The sequence below is a fragment of the Myxocyprinus asiaticus genome, chromosome 25 (genome assembly GCF_019703515.2).
Source record: "Myxocyprinus asiaticus isolate MX2 ecotype Aquarium Trade chromosome 25, UBuf_Myxa_2, whole genome shotgun sequence".
Taxonomy (NCBI): domain Eukaryota; kingdom Metazoa; phylum Chordata; class Actinopteri; order Cypriniformes; family Catostomidae; genus Myxocyprinus; species Myxocyprinus asiaticus.
Genome location: NC_059368.1, coordinates 4,056,973 through 4,078,043, shown reverse-complemented (window position 1 = coordinate 4,078,043; position 21,071 = coordinate 4,056,973). Strand labels below are relative to the sequence as shown.

Here is a 21,071-nt window from a genome sequence, read left to right as displayed (position 1 = left end):
AACTGTTCTTTTAATTCTTTCAAATAATTCATATAAAATCAAATAAATTATTCATGAACTGGCCAAATAATTTATGGGAGCAGCGTTAAATTAGAAAACATATATTTTAACATTAGACGTTAAATTTTGATTTTAAATTCACTATTGTTTTATATAGAATTGTACTATAGTCTATACAGTATTTAACACAATTACATCAGAAGTAACTGTAATTAAATTACTGAACAATTAAGAGTAATCCCGTACTTTACTTTTTTCACTGAAAAAGTAATTTAATCACAGTAATTAATTACTTAGTAATGCATTAAACACAACAATGTAGATAACAAACGGTTTAGAATGCTAAATATGTTTCATAAATAACCATACAGTTGCCATTTATTTTCAGAAATATGTTGGGTAAAATTCACATTAGTTTCCACCAATGTGTTTTAAATTTAATCTGAATAACAAAGCACATCCGAGTATTTCGACACAACAATAAATGTTCAGATAGATAGTAAATATGCATTGCCTTACACTGAAACCAGTTACAATATAAAAACCCAAGAAATTAATTAAACCGACCTGTCGCGGACTGGTGTTTTCAAAACAGTAAATTTCTCCTGATCTGTCAACCAAAAGCTAACACTAACCGTTAGCAAGCGTCCTGTAACCATGGTGACGGGACTCGATGACGTAGCTGCGTAATAGGTCACAGACGTCACGACAGACGCGCCGCACGAAACACGCTAGTGAAACGACACTAGTGTTTTAACGCTTTATTAAAGTTCATTAACTTGAAATAAACAACTATAGTCGCGTTATAATAAAGTCTTGGGAGTTTTATAATCATGGCGTCCACAGCAGCGGGCAAACAGAGGATCCCGAAAGTGGCAAAGGCAAAAAAAAAAAAAAAACGAGTGTTTATGAGTTAGCATTAGCATGTAAACAATGTGAAGCAGTTGTATTTTTCTCTGTAAACACAGACTATACACTTACATCGGTAATTATATAATTAAAACAATTTTTAATGGGTTAACGTCATGTGAATGTTTTCAGGTGAAGAACAAAGCACCGGCAGAGGTGCAGATCACCGCAGAGCAGCTGCTCAGAGAGGCGAAAGAGAGAGAGCTCGAGCTTCTGCCTCCTCCACCCAAACAGAAGATCACTGATGAAGAAGAGCTCAATGACTACAAACTGAGGAAGAGGAAGGTATGACCTGTGCGTGATGTGATCAGGATGGCGCACGACATCCGTTACAAAACGTACTGTGGTGTAGTGAGCAGATGTTAATACTATGGTATTTGGATATTATTTAATGAATGATGAATGCCACTTTCATGTACCAGGGAAATTCAAAGAATACCATAGTATTATCATTACACATGTTCTAAACAATGGAAGAGCCACTGTCAAAACATGGTGTTGCCAGTGTTACATGTCCAAAACATGGTATTGTCCAAAATTACCAGGCTACTTATACAAAAAAAGCATTGTATTGTCATGGTACATGTCCAAAAAACATAGTATTATTTACTGTGATGTACGTATGTCCAAAAAAATAGTATTACCATGGTACATGCAAAAAACAAATCAAATTACAATGGTATTACCAAGGTATATGAAAAAAAAAACAGCGTATTAACGTGATGCATGTTAAAGAAACATGGTATTGATGCTATATAATATCTCCAAAAGCATGGTATTACCATGGTGCATGTCCAGAAACATGGTGCTACTTTGGTACATGTCAAATATATGGTACTTGTGTGATACGTGTAAATAAACTGTGATATAGTGCATGTCCAAAAACATGGTATTGCCATTGTAAATTTTCAAAAGAACTTGACCTTTGAGCTACTCAGAGGTCATTCGAGGACCAAAATGTCCACATCAAAAAACTGCCATAATGATATTATATATTAATATTATTTTCCACTTTCAGTTAGTTAATTTTTTTTAACCAACATCAGTCCTGATCATAACTACCAAATATTCATTCATTTTCAGGATTTTAACCCTTTAAATGCCAGTTTGTTTTTATAATGTCACTGTTGTTTTTTATGAAGAAAAAAACCAACAGATGAATTATTTTCCATATACTAAATACTAAGGGGATTTTTTTTTTTTTCTTTGTGATCATTACAGTCTGGGATATGTCAATGATTAGCAACAACATTGATTCTGATTATTATTTTTTGTGCAGTGTCAGATTTAAAAAAACAAACAGCACCTTAGAGGACAAAAATGTTGTGTAAAAAAAACTGGCATAAAAATATTATATATTAATATTATTTTCCACTTTCACTGACTTAACCAACATCAGTCCTGATCATCACTACCAAATATTCATTAATTTTCAGGATTTTAACTCTTTAAATGCCAGTTTGTTTACATAATGCCACTGTTTTTTTACACATACACGCACACATTTCTCAGTACACACATACAAAACACTCTGACATCCATACCAACACACCCACACAATTTTAACTGCATCATTTATTAAACTGGCCTGCAGTGCTCTATAATACTGCAAACAGAAAATAGGAAAAAAGCATGTATATGCTCCATAGGCTAAACATGAGAAAAATGGCACCATCTGGTGGAAAATATAAATATTTTGAATTTTAAAGCCAGGGCTCCGGAATGAAAGCATAATATCATAGAATTCATGATTTTATGCTTTAATGGCACTGGGATCAAATATTGCAGTTTTAATGGGTTTCAATGGGGACATTTTTGTGCTGAAGGTCCCGAGTGTAACTATTTTGTGTGCACAGTGTATTATAGATGTATTATTGGAACTGAGGTGGAAATATCAAAATTCCCCCAAAAATGCACACCTTTGGCAAAATTTATGCTGTTGGTATTAACACAGCCAAAATGATCGAAAAAACAAAAACGGAAAAAGATAAAAATGTCCCGAATGTCGCACAAGGGTTAAAAGAACTTTACCTTAACGTGGTAAAGGTAAAACATTTATTTCTGTGGTACATGTAAAAAACACGTTATTACTCTGTGATGAATGTCCAAAAACATTTTACTTCTGTGGTACATGTAAAAAATATTGTACTATTATTGAACATAGTAGAAAACATAGAACAAAAAAACATAGTAATACTGTAGTGCATGTCTAAAAATATAGTATTCTAGTCAGTGGTATATGTCCAAAAAACCATGGTGTTACCATTGTAAAAGTCCAGAAACATGGTATTTCTGTTATACATGTGCAAAAACATGGCATTACCTTGTACAGTAACATGTCCAAAAAGCACGGTATATAATGACATATGCACAAAAATAGGATATTGCCATGGTACATGTCCAATGCGTAGTACATGTAATCATGAAACATATTATTGCCACGGTATATATCCAAAAACATGGTATTGTCTTGGAACATGTAAAAGCAAAATGGTATTACCATGGTAAGTCTAAAAAAAAATGTCAAGTAATTTGTATTTGTGTAGCACTCTTCAAAATACAACAGTTTCAAAGCAGTTTTACAGAAAAATAAATCTTGGCAAAACATCAAAAAATGCCATAGTACATAGTCTAATAACATGGTATTACCGTGGTACCAACAAAAACAATACAATAATCATTTAAAAGCAGCTTTACAGAAAGAAAAAGAAAAACTAGCTAAAATATGGTATTACCGTGGTATATGTTAAAAAATCTTGGTATTACTTTGGTACATGTTCTCGTCTTCTCTCATTTCAATACAGGGTTTTGAAGACAACATCAGGAAGAACAGAACAGTCATCAGTAACTGGATCAAGTACGCACAATGGGAGGAGAGCCTGAAAGAGGTCCAGAGGTGAGCTTCCGTTCAGTACTGTGCTGTTATCAGAGTCTTATGAAGGAATCAATGTGGAGGAGTTTGGTTAACTGTCCCCAAATCTCCACAGGGCTCGTTCCATCTACGAGCGAGCACTGGATGTGGATCATCGCAATATCACACTTTGGCTGAAGTACGCAGAGATGGAAATGAAGAACCGGCAGGTGAATCACTCTCGCAACATTTGGGACCGAGCCATCACCATCCTGCCTCGCGTCAATCAGTTCTGGTACCTCTTACTCATTTCTGTATGATCATATTGATGATGACGTGCTCAGAGAACGTTCAATCAACACTTTTTTTCCTTTCTCTGAGTCCCGATTGATTGTTTGTTGTTTGTTTATCATCCAGGTATAAGTACACGTATATGGAGGAGATGTTGGGGAACGTTGCAGGCTGCAGGCAGGTGTTTGAACGCTGGATGGAGTGGGAGCCGGAGGAACAGGCCTGGCACTCATACATCAACTTTGAGCTACGCTACAAGGAAGTGGACAAAGCCCGCAGCATCTATGAGAAATATATCCTTTTACATAGCTTTTAACTGTACAGCTCAAATAATACACACATTTTAACAGAAAAATGAATGTAAGTGCTTTTATTAAATTAAAAGCTTCACATTTCTGCTGTTAAACCCTCCAAAAATGTGCCCTATTTACTTCCATTGTAAGATTTTTTGCTTTTTTAAGGAAAAGAAGGGACGAGTTGTAATTATTTTTTGTGGTAATCAACATTGTCTAAAAACGAGGGGGCCTGGGTAGCTCAGTGGTAAAAGACGCTGGCTATCACCCCTGGAGTTCACTATGGTGGCGTAGTGACTCGCCTCAATCCGGCTGGCGGAGGACGAATCTCAGTTGCCTCCGCGTCTGAGACCATCAATCCGCGCATCTTATCACGTGGCTTGTTGAGCGCGTTCCCACGGAGATGTAGCACGTGTGGAGGCCCACGCTATTCTCTGCGGCATCCACGCACAACTCACCACATGCCCCACCAAGGGTGAGAACCACACATTATTGCGACCACGAGGAGGTTACCCCATGTGACTCTACCCTCCCTAGCAACCGGGTCAATTTGGATGCTTAGGAGACCTGGCTGGAGTCACTCAGCATGCCCCGGATTCGAACTCGCGACTCCAGGGGTGGTAGTCAGCGTCAATACTCGCTGAGCTACCCAGGCCCCCAAATTTAGCTTTATATAAACGAGAGACGAGTCAAAAAATTTTTTTGTGGTAATCAACATTATGCCACAAATGCTGTCAATTTAGCTTAACCTGTATTGAACTCAGAACATTCCTTTAAGCTTTTAAAATTATAGAGTTTCTCACTTGAGAATTAGTTACGTTCCTTAACAACGGTTGCACTTGTGATGGTTCATCCTGAAGTGAAGAACTGGATCAAGTATGCTCACTTTGAAGAGAAGCACGGCTACATCGCTCTCGGGAGGAAAGTATTCGAGCGAGCTGTGGAGTTTTTCGGTGAAGATCACATCAGCGAGAACCTCTATGTGGCTTTTGCCAGATTCGAGGAGAAACAGAAAGAGGTACGACGTCCTGTGTTCATGTTACTCAGAAAACACAAGATCCTTCTATTGTTTTCCTGTTCGAATGTGACCATTCTCTCTGTGTCTTTTCAGTTTGAGAGAGTTCGGGTCATCTATAAATACGCTTTGGACCGAATCCCCAAACAGCAAGCCCAGGAGCTGTTTAAGAACTACACTGTGTTTGAGAAGAGGTTTGGAGACAGGAGAGGAATCGAAGATGTGATCGTCAGCAAACGGAGGTTTCAGTACGAGGAGGAAGTCAAGGTATGATAAATATCCATATGACATTCATTTTAGTGGGATTTCTGTTACCATTGCCATTGCTCTAGGGATTCTAAGTATTAAACGTATTCACCAAATTTCCTCGTTGATAGGCAAACCCACACAATTATGATGCCTGGTTTGATTACCTGCGTCTGGTGGAGAGTGACGCTGATGCAGATTCCGTTAGAGAAGTGTACGAGAGAGCGATAGCAAACATTCCCCCCATCCAAGAGAAAAGACACTGGAGACGCTACATCTACCTGTGGATTAACTACGCTCTCTATGAGGAACTGGAAGTCAAGGTGTGATAAACATCAATAGCCTATTGTGTTCATTCATTTTCATCTGAAAAAAAGATGTTTAGTGCTTGATATAATTGGGTCGGTTCCTTCATATGTTCAGGACCCTGAGAGAACGAGGCAGGTATACCAGGCATGTCTGGAGCTGATACCACACAAGAAGGTAAAATAAGGCTGTCAAATTAAAATGAGAAATTCACATTATCATTGAATTTAAGATAAAAATGCTTAACAATACGCATGAGCGCAACGAATAAAACAGAACATGGTATCTCGAGATGTTTTAATGGTTGAATTTCCTTTTAAATTGACAAAGCATCTAAAAAATTTATCGTTACTGCACGAGACGCTGATAAAACAGAGACACAACACAACGGTCAAAAGGCAGACGCATTTGGAGTGAACGGCCCCCAGAGGTGGAGGTCTTTGGTGGTTGTGTTTTGACTATGGCTTGCTCTCTTATCAGCGTCTCACTGCATAAGCATTAAAAACTGCATTTAATGAAAAACACTGTGGTACCGCCAGTATTATGAAGCTTGAGTGCATGGTAGTACTATGACTCCGGTATATGTCTACTGTGCAACACTTAGTTAACATAGAACCATCTATTGAAGCATTTCTTCTCTCGTTTTACTTTTATATTTATAGCTGCACTACAGAACTTGGAGCTCTCTAGTGACGTGTGGTTAATACCTAAAATTGCAAGCAACTTGCGGAGGAACATTTTACGAGTTGTGGTTTGGCACTGCTCTTCTGGTGGATGAATCTCATGGTTTTAGGTTATCTGGACATTCACTCAGAGGCCTCATCACTCTGAGATATTTATCTGCAGAGCAGGAGTCACGACGTTCTATTTTCATGTTTATATTATGCAATTCGTTTAAACATTTATAACCAAGATTTTGGTTTGAGGAAGATAAAAAACACTCTGAATTACATATTTAAATATGATTTTTCAAGTGTTTTATCCACTACTACACAATACACATTAAGGTTTTAACTGTACTACACAGAGGTGAGGTGAAACTCATGGAACGGCTGATATTAGTAAAACATTTTATATTACAATCTACAGCCTGAGTGGACAATGCAAGTGAGCTGTAATACTACAATAGTAGGTCTATTAGTAGGTATGCACTGCAAACAATAGACTGTAATCTAAAAACACAAAACGAGGATTCAATAATGGTTGGGAGGAAATAAACTTTGTTGAACATGAAAATAGTTTGCAGTAATATGCAATATAACAATTACAGTAATAAACTTTTAATCATTTCTTTAGAAGCTATAATGGAGGGATAGTTACAGGCTAAACAAATTAATATACATTACTATGCTATGAAATCGGTACATTATAAACAACATAAAAAGTGACAAAAACTTGTGCATTTCTGCGACTGGGGTAAAAGAATTAAGACAACAGTGGCGAGCACACACACACTAAGGGACACACACTTAGGGAACCTCGAATTTGCAGCAACATTACAAAAACAATCAGAAGTCATGAATATTAGTAATCATGTTACAGTAAATGTGTAAACACAAGTAATGTTCGATTCATAATAGAGCATAACAACCAATATAAGCTTCAACAACCCCACCAGAAAACAAATCCAGACATTACAGCAGGTAAACAAACAACTTCGCCATACTGTTAAAAAAAAATATAATTTTTTAAAACGGCCCTGCTGTCCTGAAACCGCGACATGCAGAACATCTGCCGCACTCGCGTCCCGTCTCTCTGAGCTTACAGATGTGATGTAAACACACAAGGACGAATGATGTACAGTAAGCCTGCAATTTATTTTTTTTTTTTTAATCAAATCTAACCTGACAGCTCTAAGTTAAATCATTATTGTAGGCTTTCCTTAGTGAATCACGGTCAGACAAGGACAGAGTTTTGAACATGGATTTTTATGTACTCACGCAGTAATTAACTTTTGTTAATTGTAACCAAAATAATCTTAAGTGCAGCTTGAATATTTGAGAATATGCACTTGCAAAATCTTTTGAATTTATAATTTTACGCACATTTGTTTTGTTCTTTGCAATAAACAATCACTGTAACTTGGTACTGATTGATTTATATAGATATGTCACGCCCATTTGATTTATTGGACGTCAGAGACAACATCTAATTAAAAATCAGATGTCTTGTTGATTTTTCCCCCTACCTGAAATAGGGATGCACCGATCCCTGGATCGATACTGACGTTTTTAGACGGATCAGGTATCGGTCCGATGAGCCCGATCCAAATCCGATACTGTGTATTAGTCATGTTTGTTACTGTCAAGCTCCAAAACTGACATAAAACCATAAAAACACCATTAAAGTAGTCCATATGACTCGTACATTTTATTTAAAGCCACTTGAAGATATGCAATAGCTCTGTGAATTGCAAAAGGCTGTGTTTAATAAGTAAATACAGCTCCAGCATGTTAGTGAATGGCGCTGCTCTATTGACAAACATACTGGAAGTACGCACAGGCTGATTATGCACTCGCGGCTATTTTCAGCCTTCACAGCGGTGTGCAATATGAGTGCTACTCAAGAACATCTCAGATGTACACCGATCAGCCACAACATTAAAACCACCTACCTAATATTGTGTAGGTCCCCCTCCAACCCACCACAATTGTACAGAGTGGTTATGTGAGTTACCATAGACTTTGTCAGTTCGAAACAGTTTGGCCATTCTCCGTTGACCTCTCTCATCAACAAGGTGTTTCCATTCACTGAACTGCCTCTCACTGGATGTTTTTTGTTTTTGGCACCATTCGGAGTAAACTCTAGAGACTGTTGTGTGTGAAAATCCCAGGAGATCAGCAGTTACAGAAATACTCAAACCAGCCCATCTGGCACCAACAATCATGCCACGGTCCAAATCACTGAGATCTGATCACTAAGAAGGACTCTTAACATCTGGTTCTTTTGAATGAATTAAAAACTTACTGAACTGCAAGTCCTTCATTTTTTTCATGTCTGACACGAAATGCCATTGGTTATGTTGAGGCTGTTGAGGGCAGTAAATAGAATTGCATTTCTTATATCCAAAATTGTATTTCTTAAAGGTAGGCCTACTAAAAGAGTCCCAACAGGATTTTGTGGCACTTTTTCCTGTTTATTGAAGCCCCAAATTACTGAATTTGCTGTGGTTTTGCTCAAATCTTTTTTATTTTTTTTATTTTTGGGTGAAGTAAAGCTTACACTTTTAAGAAAACAATTATCAATTCTGCATCCTTGTGGACAGTTTGAACAACAGCTGAAACTTGCAGACTGAACTGTTGTGCTTAATACAATATTCTACCTGAAAAGATAAAAACACTTTTTTGTTTTACACAATAACTATAATACAGTAGATTCCAGCTTCTGTAGCTACCTTTTGTAAAGTAATCATTTTTAATTGTTGTCTAGTTATATGCTGCTGTTGTTTTTTTGTACGCAGTTTACATTTGCCAAGATTTGGCTTTTATATGGTCAGTTTGAAATCCGACAGAAGAACTTGCAGAATGCTAGACGAGGCCTGGTAAGTCTCTAAAACATTTAAAAACTGATTTATATGAATCAAACTCTACACACATTTCTTTTTTGACCATCTGACCTCTCTCCTGTCAGGGCACAGCCATCGGAAAGTGTCCCAAAAACAAGCTGTTCAAAGGCTACATCGAGTTGGAGCTACAACTGAGAGAGTTTGACCGCTGCAGGAAGCTATATGAGAAGTACCTTGAGTTCAGTCCGGAGAACTGCACCACCTGGATCAAGTTTGCTGAGCTAGAGACCATCCTGGGAGACACAGACAGGGCCAGAGCCATATTTGAATTGGCCATAGGACAACCACGACTGGACATGCCAGAGGTCAGCCATTCAGCATCAGATTTATTCACTAACAACTCGTCAGTTCTGACTTTATTCCTTGAATGGTTTTGTATCACTAACTGAATTGTTTACTTCAGGTGCTGTGGAAGTCTTATATAGACTCTGAGATCGAGCAAGAAGAATATGATAACACACGAGGACTTTACAAGAGACTGTTACAGCGTACTCAACATGTCAAAGTAAGCACATGAAATAACGACAACACAGTGTGTCCATTTCACACAAACATTTGCAAAGCAGTTGATTCCTCTCATTGTATATGTAGGTCTGGATCAGCTATGCTCAGTTTGAGCTGTCCATCGACAGTGAAGACAGACTGCAGAGATGCAGACAGATCTACGAGGAGGCCAATAAGAGCCTGCAGAGCTGCGAGGAGAAGGAGGAACGCCTGATGCTCCTGGAGTCCTGGAGAAACTATGAGGAGGAGTTCGGAACATTTGCCAACAAAGAAAGAGTCCACAAACTCCTACCTGAGAAGGTGAAGAAGAGGAGGAAAGTCACGGCAGAAGACGGGGTGAGAGTTTAACATCATATGTGTTGTTTGGTGTTGAGGAGTAACTAACTACAAGTAGTGGTGCTACTTAACTTCATATTCCAGTAGTCTGATTGCCGAACGAATGACTCTGAGGGGCCGTTTAAACGACAACGTTTTCAACTAAAAACGGAAAACTTTTTATGCGTTTTGGCTGTTCGTTTACACGACAACAGCGTTTTGGGGCCTGAAAACGCAAACTTTTGAAAACGGGTTTCAAAGTGCAAGTTTTTGAAAATTATGCCGTTATTGTCTCCGTGTAAACATACAAAAACGTGAATTTGTGAAAACGATGACGTCATGCGCACGCGTGTTACGTTTTCAGTCTATAGGCATGCGCGCAAGTACTTCAAATATACAGTGGCGGACTACAGTACTGTGTCTGTGCTGCTCAAGATTTTGAGTTTATTGACGCGTCTCCAGCAAAGTGTAGATTTACTGCATCACTACTACGACCAGCAATCGCCATCTTCATTGTTTGTATTCACCACACTGTGGAAGAATGCTTATGTGCGCAGGCGCGTAGTGTTTCTTTACAAAGTGACATCGCCAACTAATGGCCTGGCATGCATAATGCAGCGTTTTTAGCCGTTTTCGTGGATCCATGTGAACGGGGATCGTTTTGACAACTTTGTTGTCTGTACTCGAAACTTTTCAAAAATGCAAAGGAAACCTTTTCCATTTTTAGTACATCGTTGTCATGTAAATGTACCCTGAGTTGGTTCTGTTGAATCTACAGCACAAACATACAGTGTGACCACTTTAAACCTGGTTCCCAAACAAATAATTCTTAAGAATTGGTTCTTTGAAATTACAACATCACACATACAACACTACCTCAGAACTAAGGACTCTTTTTTTTATTTTTATTTTTTATTTGGAATGCCCAATTCCCAATGTGCTCTTAAGTCCTTGTGGTGGCGTAGTGACTCGCCTCAATCCGGGTGGTGGAGGATGAATCTCAGTTGCCTTCGCGACTGAGACGTCAATCCACGCATCTTATCACGTGGCTTGTTGAACGTGTTACCGCGGAGACAAAGCACGTGTGGAGGCTTCACGCTGTTCTCCGCGGCATCCACACACAACTCACCACGTGCCCCACAGAGAGCGAGAACCACATTATAGTGACCATGAGGAGGTTACCCCATGTGACTCTACCCTCCCCAGCAACCGGGCCATTTTGGTTGCTTAGGAGACCTGGCTGGAGTCACTCAGCACGCCCTGGATTTGAACTCATGACTCCAGGGGTGGTAGAGAACGAAGGACTCTTAACATCTGGTTCTTTTGAATGAATTAAAAACTTACTGAACTGCAAGTCCTTCATTTTGTCATGTCCGACACGAAATGCCAATGGTTATGTTGAGGCTGCTGAGGGCAGAAAATAGAATTGCATTTCTTATATCCAAAATTTTATTTCTTAAAGGTAGGCCTACTAAAAGAGTCCCAACAGGATTTCGTGGCACTTTTTCCTGTTTATTGAAGCCCCAAATTACTGAATGTGCTACGGCTTTGCTCAGATTTGTTTTTTACATTTGTGCCGTTTTTTTATATATTTATTTTGCAGTGAAAACCCACAAATAATCATAGTATACTTGTGTAATTTGTGACAATATAAGTGCAGTTGCCTGTAATTATTTTAGTGCATAATAATTGAATATGCACCTAGTGTCACCGGTACTACTCGACCCGCTCCGAGCGGGAATCAAACCAGCGATCTGCAGCATGGGAGTTGGATGCCCTAACAAGGAGGCTATAAAGCCATGGCCTCTAGCCTCGGTCGCTAGTGGGACTCTTAAGGCCAGGAGAGTGAGGTTAACACACTGCACAGCTATCACGTACCAGCTGGCTACTGTTACACATATTGGGACATCTGATTCATTTTAATGAATCAGTTAGTACGGATGGTTCATTTGAATAAACCGGTTTGAAAAACAATTCACAGATTCACTTGAGTTCCTACATGGATAGCTGTGCTAATTTTGTCATTTTTGTGGTGATATGCAAATGAATAATAATCATAATATTTAATACATTATTTTTTTACTGTCGAATGCTGCAATGCATCCCTGTGTTGGATTTTTTAGTTGCATTCATTTTTGTATATATTATATATATTTGTATATTTGTGGTATTTAAATTGTTGCGTTCAAATTTTAAATGCTGTTTAAAGCTGTATCCCTTATTGTTTTTCTGTCAGTAAAAATATAAAAAAAACCTTGTGATTTTTGTGGATATCGCCCACCCTCCTTAAATAGCTTCAGTGAAGTTAGCTACTTTTATTAGTTGCTTGTAGTGTATCTAACTACATTTTGTAAAGGGTAGCTTGACTATAGTTTTAACTAATTTAAATGACAAGCTACAGTTTCAGAGTAGCTTCCCCAACCCTGTTCAGAGCTCTACGGTGGTTGTTTTTTTTTCTAACACTTTGTCTTCTATTTTTTGTTCATCAGTCGGATGCAGGTTGGGAGGAATATTATGATTACATCTTCCCCGAGGATGCTGCCAATCAGCCTAACCTCAAACTGCTGGCTATGGCCAAGATGTGGAAGAAACAACAGCAGCAGCAGGAGGAGGAGGAGGAGGAGGAGAAAGAAGAACAAGAAGAAGAACAGCAGGTTCCTCAAGGGCAGGAACTACGAGAGAACTCCGAAGCAGAGGAGCAGGAACCCGTGGCCCAAAGAGAACAGACAGAAAATGAGTACGACGATCGTGATGATGATGACGAGAGCAGTAGCAGCTCTAGCGAGAGTGACAGCGACCATGAAGACGACAAAGAAAAGACGGAACAAACCAAGACAGACGCAGAAACACACTGAACCAGAACGGTTGATGAACAGTGATGATCTAGAGCCTTACCCATTATTTGTATCGGTGTTTGTCTCTCTTTTTTTTTTGTAACAAAATAAAGGTGAGAACCAAAATGTGCTTGTGCCGATCGCTGTTTTTGTTGAAGAACTCATGAAATGGAGTGACGAGCAAAGTATTCTTTCCTGTGTTGACGTACTGTATTTCCTATTGAAACTGCAAGTTTTGGTGGGACTTATCTAAAGGCTTGTCCCATTTTTAATTTTTTTAGTAGCCAATAGTTAATGTCCCAGCCGTGATCCATGACCTCATTAGCTTATATTCTCATTCTAGAGAGCATTTTCATTTCTTTTTTTTTCTTTCTTTTTTTGTATAAAAATGACAATACGCCTGTGACAAGGTTCCCAAGGAAATATATTTCCAAAACTTGGAATTTTAGCGAATTTTACATTTGTGTTTTCTAGGCCCGGAAACTACCTAAAAGTCATAGAAATTTCTTTAGTGATTATACATTTTTCTAGGTAAACTCTACTTGGAAATATTGAATCACCTAGATATTGCTCTTTAATAGCTTGTGTAGTGTAAAAATTTCTCGCACAACATGGTGATATTTGATTTTTTGCTAATCATTCGAGACAGTTCTTTAGAATAAATTAGCTAAAATGGTCCACAATTTGGTTTAAATGATTTATTAACCAATTTTCTAAAGTTATAAAAACTAGTAATCAGAAACACCTGGGAAATTTGTGGAAACTTAATGGTCAAAAGTGTTTTTTCTATGACTTTTTTTGACATACAAATGTAGACAGATTTTTAAAAATCATTTTGATTTGTAAATGAACTGTGATGAGGAGGAGGGCATGGCTGGGCCGTGAGGATGCACGCCCAGCCTTGAATTGTTCTAATCAGCCAGGAGGGGTATAAAAGATGAGCCGGAGGCGCCAGTTTGAGAGAGAGGCACACGCGGCTGCTGTGTGTGTGTGTGTGTTTAAGTTGATTTATGTCATTAAACATTTCGTTGACAGCTCAGTCGTTTCCCCCCGCCTCCTCGACCATCCTTACCCATTACATAGACCAATTTGAAATGTGTATGTACACCGATCAGCCACAACATTAAAACAACCTGCCTAATATTGTGTAGGTACCCCTCGTGTCGCCAAAACAGCACCAACTTGCATCTCAGAATAGCATTCAGAGAAGATATTCTTCTCAGCAAAATTGTACAGAGTGGTTATCTGAGTTGCCGTAGACTTTGTCAGTTCAAACCAGTCTGGCCATTCTCTGTTGACCTCTCTCATCAACAAGGCATTTCCATTTGCAGAACTGCCGCTCACCGGATGTTTTTTTGTTTTTGGCATCATTCAGAGTAAATCTGTTGTATGTGAAAATCCCAGAAATACTCAAACCAGCCCATCTGGCACCAACAATCATGCCACAGTCCAAATCACTGAGATCACATTTTCCCCCCATTCTGATGGTCAATGTGAACATTAACTGAACCTGTACAACCTGTATCTGCATGATTTTATGCATTGCACTGCTGCCACATGATTGGCTGATTAGATAATCGCATGGATGATTGTTGGTGCCAGATGGGCCTAAACGTTCGACATGTTGTGCATTCTGAGATGCTATTCTGCTCACTACAATTGTACAGAGGGGTTATCTGAGGTACTGTAGCCTAATATATACAGTGAAATTCTTTTTTTCACATATCCCAGCTAAGCTGCGGTCAGAGTGCAGGGTCAGCCATGATACGGCGCCCCTGGAGCAGATTGGGTCAAGGGCCTTGCTCAAGGGCCCAACAGTACAAGGCGTTTCCATCCACAGAACTACCGCTCACTGGTTGTTTTTCACACCATTTGGAGTATGGACCATTTGACCACACTCTAGAGACTGTTGTGCGTGAAAATCCCAGGTGATCAGCAGTTACAAAAATACTCATACCAGCCCTTCTGGCACCAACAATCATCCATGTGATTATCTAATCTATAACCCATCTGTACAATTGTAGTGAGCAGAATAGCATCTCAGAATGCACAACATGTCGAACCTTTAGGCGGATGGGCTACAACAGCAGAAGACCACGGTCCAAATCACTGAGATCACATTTTTCCCCATTCTGATGGTTGATGTGAACATTAACTGAAGCTCCTGACCCTTATCTGCATGATTATATGCATTGCTGCCACACAATTAGCTGATTAGATAATCGCTTAAATAAGTAGGTGTACAGGTGTAACTAATAAAGTGGTCACTGAGTGTATATACTGAATATATTAAGACGTTTTTATTTTGACCTTTATTTAATGTAATTACAATTCTAATGTCTTTGTGTTTCAGCATTATTAATCAGATAGAAAACTATTTAAACAAGCTGTTCAAAGCAGTGACTCTCTGACAATGAAATGATCAAAACTATAAGCTCAGCTGGAAATACGTCTATATATATATATATATATATAAGTAAATCTCTATTTTCCCAGTTTGATGCAGATGAATTCAGAGAGCCACATGTCAGTGTTATTCAATGTCTTCTGGCCGGACTGGATGTGGAAGCGGGATTATGGATTTCTTCTCCGTGTCTCTGGATAAAGCCTTCCTCATATCTGTAAATAAAATATTTTTTACATGTTTTTTACATTTCCTAGAGAAAATGTGACTGCTGCTCGACACAACGTTAGGGTGATGGGGCATACGGGTTTGGAATGTAAATTGTGACAAAATTTTCATTTTTGGGTGAACTAACCTTTAATTAGCAATAACTCACCGTAAGCGTCTTCATCTGGCTCTCCGTTGCTGGCTGAGTAATATTCTATTACTGTTCTGTACACGCTGTAGCCGAGCTGTTTGTACATGTTCACTGCGACTTGATTGGAGACTCGCACAAAGAGATCAACAAAGAACCCGCCCTTTCTAAAGAGAAAAGAATGACAATGATCATTTAGAAGAATCCCTTCTCCATGAGCCAAAGGTTCTGATCCAGATTCACACCTTTCTGAGATCTCCTCTAACATCTCCATGAGTTTGGCAGCCAGTCCCAGCCGTCTGAACTCTGGTGCCACAGACAGAGCTGTCACATGCCCGTGCCACTCTTCCCTGGCGACTGATCCTTCTGCCTTTCCCATGACTACAAGGTGAAAATTAACATACAAGTTAACAATTATTCTCCATCACTTTGGCAGACTGGGTTGTAAATTTTGTGTCATGCCCAAATTTTTCCATCAGTTAAGTAAATAATGCACCTCTATTTTTGTATATGGTTTTATAAATGATTAAAACATTTCAGTTAATGCATAGTTCTTTAGTGATCCGGGACCTCATCCATTTTTTGGAGTTATGCCCACACCTCTTTAGTATTACTCATAATTTCTCTTCTGAATAGTGTTAAAAAAAAAAAAGCACTAAAATGCACAATATATATAATATATATTATAACTGCTTAATTACCAAAAGTGTATATAGGGTCATTAAAGACGCAAGATATGTGTTGCTTTTTTTGCACTTCCATTTATCATATTTTTATGATTATTTAATATCTAAAGTTTACTCTTACAGGACAAATATTTCAAATGACTACTATATCATGTTGATATTCTGTGTGACAATGAAAAAACAATTTCTATTTTCTATTTCTTACTCAAGGTTGACTTGATTTACATTTGACATTAACGAATAGGCATTGTGCAAGTAAACTATATACTGTTCAAGTGTAACACGTGAACGGTATGATTTGGCTGTTGTCATTTGTGTGTATTATTTAGACTCAAAAAGTGCCTGAGAAAATACATGAGCAGCTTATGTGTAGGTCAATATGTGTTGAACAGCCAGATGCATGTCATGAAATTTCAGTGTGGAAGTAATGAATCCTGTTCTATATTTGTTGCATAATCTCTTTGACACATGAAAAAAATAAAACAAAAATATCAGATTATATTCTATTATTTTCTAATCATCTTGAAAATGTTATTTTGTAGATTTGTGTGTGATAGATTTACGTGCCGGGTCGCAACCTCTGGTTACTGGAGTGGTGGTGGTGTAGTGGGCTAAAGCACATAACTGGTAATCACAAGGTTGCTGGTTCAATCCCCACAACCACCACCACCATTGTGTCCTTGAGCAAGGCACTTAACTCCAGACTGGGATTGTCCCTGTAATAAGGGCACTGTAAGTTGCTTTGGATAAAAGCGTCTACCAAATGTGTAAATGTTACTACTTTTATGATACTCTTGTTGTGTTTTTTTTTTTTTTTTAATTATTATGCTTTTAGATGCTTGACAGCATTCGTCCCTATCAACTTCCATTGTTTGTAAACAGCCACGTGAACATTCTGCTAAACTTTTACTTTTGTGTTCCACAGAAGAAAGTCATATGGGTTACAAACAAAACAAGGTGTTGAAAGGCACTCACTGTAGCCCATCAGTTCACCGCCTGGAGCTTCTGCTACAATGAAATACTCCGGCCAGTGTGCCAAATACTGCAGGTAAAAGGGAATGCCATACTGTAAAGAGAATCAACATCAAGGAAAACAGAATAGTGCATATAACAATGTGTTATATAGTTATTCATCTAATATTCAGACTCTGGTAAAGGATACAGTCTCTGTCAATGGGTCCAGGTTACTGTGCAGAAAAATACACACATAACTGTTAATATGATCACATGCACATAAAATCGCTTACAGAAAAGTACTATGGCAATACCATGGTACAATGAGGGTATCAGAAGGTAATGCCATGGCATTTACATGGTACTTCAATGAATACCACAGTTTGATCATCGTTTCATTTATGTTGTTGTTACCAGTGTTGGGTGTAATGCATTGCAATGAGTAATTAATTACTGTAATTCAATTACTTTTTCATTGAAAAAAGTAAGGGATTACTCTTAATTTTTCAGTAATGTAATTAGTTACTTCTCTGTATAGACTCTAGAACAATTCTATATAAAACAACAGTAAACTTAACATCTAATGTTAAAATATGTTTTCTAATTGAACGCTGCCCCCTTAAATTCTTTGGCCAGTTCACGAATAATTTATTTGATTTTATACGATTTATTTGAAAGAATTAAAAGAACAGTTTCATGTCTATCCTTGTATTTTTCATCCGGTCGAGGTTGATAAGGGTTTTAGGAAGTAATTAGTAATAAGTAATGCAATTACTTTACAGACAGAGTAATTTGTACAGTAATCTAATTACACTGTTGGAGATGTAATTAGTAGTTAATAATTCATTATATTTGTAGAGTAACTTGCCCAACACTGGTTGTTAGTGATAAGATTATACACACTGTTAAAGATGGCATGACATAAAAAGTCATAATAATACACATTCGATCAATATTCAGATCATAATCAATAATAATAATGCAACTCTGTTACAGCATACTAACAAAAGTACCATGCTAGTTGGACATGGTGCATCCTAGAACCATTGTATTCTTGTAAATACCACGATATTACCATCTGATACCATCAGTATACCACGTGTTTTTGTAAGGGAATTTATCGGTGTTATTAGTTAAGTTTATATAAGTATAAAACCCACATATTGTTGAATTTAAAGAGATCATCGCACGTAAAAGCTCGTAATGTTGTCATTCTCCCGTGCGTGCAGGACGACGCTCTGAACTCTCGCCATTGCGTCATACGTCATACGTGTGACGTATCTTTGTCTGTTTAAACAGCGACATCTGTCGGCATGATGGAGAAATATAAATGCTGTTTTTTGTTTTTTTTGTTTTGCGGGAAACGACTCGATTACTCAGTACAATATACTTGTATTAGGTAACATTTATAAACTACGTTCGTTGTTATAACATTACACTATTGAATGATAAATATTTAATTAATATATAGTTTTACTACAGTACATATTGGAATAGGACCTGTGAGAATGTTGACATTTCGAAAGCGTTTACTAATTGCACTCCTTTCTGGCACATATTGCTTTTTTAAAGGGTAGCATGAAAACAGTTTAATAATTTTAACTCTGTTAGTAAATTTAGGTGAAAAGTATATAATGCTCAATTTTCAAAAGTGCTTTTTTGAAGTAAATTAGGTCTCTATTACAACCCCAAATAAAAATAAATAAATAATAAAAAAAGAAATATGAAAAATGCTAATAAAAACACAAAGGAGTGATTTGTAAATTATATTTATTTAAACATACACTTATTTCCAACCAGACGATTGCAACATGCTCCAAAAAAAGTTGGGACAGTTGAGTGTTTACAACTGTGTAACATCACATTTCTTCAAATGACACTTTATTTATTTTATTTTATTTATTTATTTATTTTTTGGATTTTGAACTCCAGGTGTGGTAGCCAGCGTCTTTACCACTGAGCTGCCCAGGCCCCCCCTAAATGACACTTATTAAGCATTTGAGCACTAAAGACACAAGTTTGTTAATTTTAGCAAGCACAGTTTCCCCCCGTTCATCCATTAACATCATCACTCTCTCCTCTCCACCAGTAGCTGGTGTGTGGTGCAATAGCTGGTGTGTGGTGCAACAGCTGGTGTGTGGTGGGTGTTCTGGCTCACTATGGCTGCCGTCGCATCATCCAGGTGGATGCTGCACACTGGTGATGGTTGAGTAGAGTCCCCTGTTCACCATGTAAAGCGCTTTGAGTGTAGTGTCAGAAAAGCGCTATAGAAGTCTAACGTTCATTCATTCACCCATTCATTCATTCATTATGCAATTCTTCAGTTGCACTATTTTACGTGGCCATTGTTGCAGTATTTTTGCTTCATAATGCGCCACATGTTCTCAATTAGAGACAGGTCAGGACTGCAGACTGGCCAGTCTAGCACCCGTACTCTCTGCTTACACAGCCATGCATTTGTAATCCGGGATAGTATGTAGTTCAGTGTTTTCCTGCTGAAAAAACACTTATGAATGTGCATGATTTCCAATCCCTCACACGTCACTGTCTTAAAAACCGTTATGCGTCTGTAATGGATACCATGAACATGGGCTCGGGAATACATTGGTAAACCTTTGTCAGTCAACACCATTCGATGCTGCATCTACAGATACAAGTTAAGGCTTTACTATGTAAAGCAAAACCATACATCAACACTGTCCAGAAGCGACATGGAAAGTAGAACAGTGGAATCGTGTTTTGTGGTCCAACAAGTCAACATTTCTTTTAATAGTTTTTGGAAAGAGAAAAACAGAAACTGAAGACCTGCATATTGGATGACTAAGGGAAAATTCTGCTTGCTAAACTTAACAAACTTGTGTCTTCAGTGCCCAAATGCTTAATAAGTGTTATTAGAAGAATAGTGGTAAACACTCAACTGTCCCAACTTCTTGGAGCGTGTGGCAATCATCCGATTTGAAATTAGTGTCTAAAACAAAAAAAAAAACAATTCACAAGGTAAAATTTTGGTGTTGTAGTGCTTTCAATAAAGCAATTTAAAATCACTCCATTGTGTTTTTTTATTAGCATTTTCCAAACTGTCCCAACTTTTTCGCAGTTGGGGATGTATAACAGTATGTGTTGAAAATATGAAACGAACTTTGTGATTTTTTGTGTCAAGTGGCATTAAAATGTCAGATGTCCACCTCCATGTCATCACCACTGCGTTCAGCTGAAATGGGGTTAAGAAACTGGATGGCTGCACTTTGAATTATTATAATACTGTTTGAACTATTTCAATGAAAGTAACCATCAAAATATCTCAAGTAAATTCAGACCATTTTATCTGCCCTGTTCCTGCTACAATGGCCAAGCAATTAAATTGCCTTCATCATAAAATGAACCTCTGAAAATTTAATTCCTCTATTATCTACTATTTAATAAATATTAATTAATTGATTTCTCCTTCTCGTTATCTTTATCTAATGCCTTCTATAAGTCCCTCAGTTTCATGTGAATGGCTTGTTATTCCCTCAGGTGTGTAGGTGGAGTGATGAAGGATCA

The 21,071-nt window shown here is 37.9% G+C and overlaps 2 protein-coding genes across 2 annotated transcripts; one reads left to right on the top strand and one right to left on the bottom strand.

Annotated features, from left to right (window-relative positions):
- The first annotated feature begins 697 nt into the window (after window positions 1–697).
- LOC127416174 (crooked neck-like protein 1) lies at window positions 698–13,255 on the top strand. Its single transcript, XM_051655369.1, has 14 exons — window positions 698–881; window positions 1,042–1,194; window positions 3,714–3,805; window positions 3,897–4,055; window positions 4,178–4,344; window positions 5,184–5,362; window positions 5,456–5,626; window positions 5,737–5,928; window positions 6,029–6,088; window positions 9,372–9,452; window positions 9,542–9,781; window positions 9,880–9,981; window positions 10,068–10,316; window positions 12,785–13,255. Exons 1-14 carry the CDS (start codon window positions 834–836, stop codon window positions 13,148–13,150), a joined length of 2,259 nt encoding a protein of 752 aa, XP_051511329.1. The 5' UTR covers window positions 698–833; the 3' UTR covers window positions 13,151–13,255.
- A 2,167-nt stretch (window positions 13,256–15,422) lies between these two features.
- Window positions 15,423–18,789, bottom strand: LOC127416175 (N-alpha-acetyltransferase 20-like). The gene is made up of 6 exons (XM_051655371.1): window positions 18,689–18,789; window positions 17,737–17,761; window positions 17,550–17,640; window positions 16,134–16,269; window positions 15,910–16,055; window positions 15,423–15,748 (listed from the first exon to the last, which is right to left on the bottom strand). Exons 1-6 carry the CDS (start codon window positions 18,787–18,789, stop codon window positions 15,663–15,665), a joined length of 585 nt encoding a protein of 194 aa, XP_051511331.1. The 3' UTR covers window positions 15,423–15,662.
- Window positions 18,790–21,071: the final 2,282 nt, after the last annotated feature.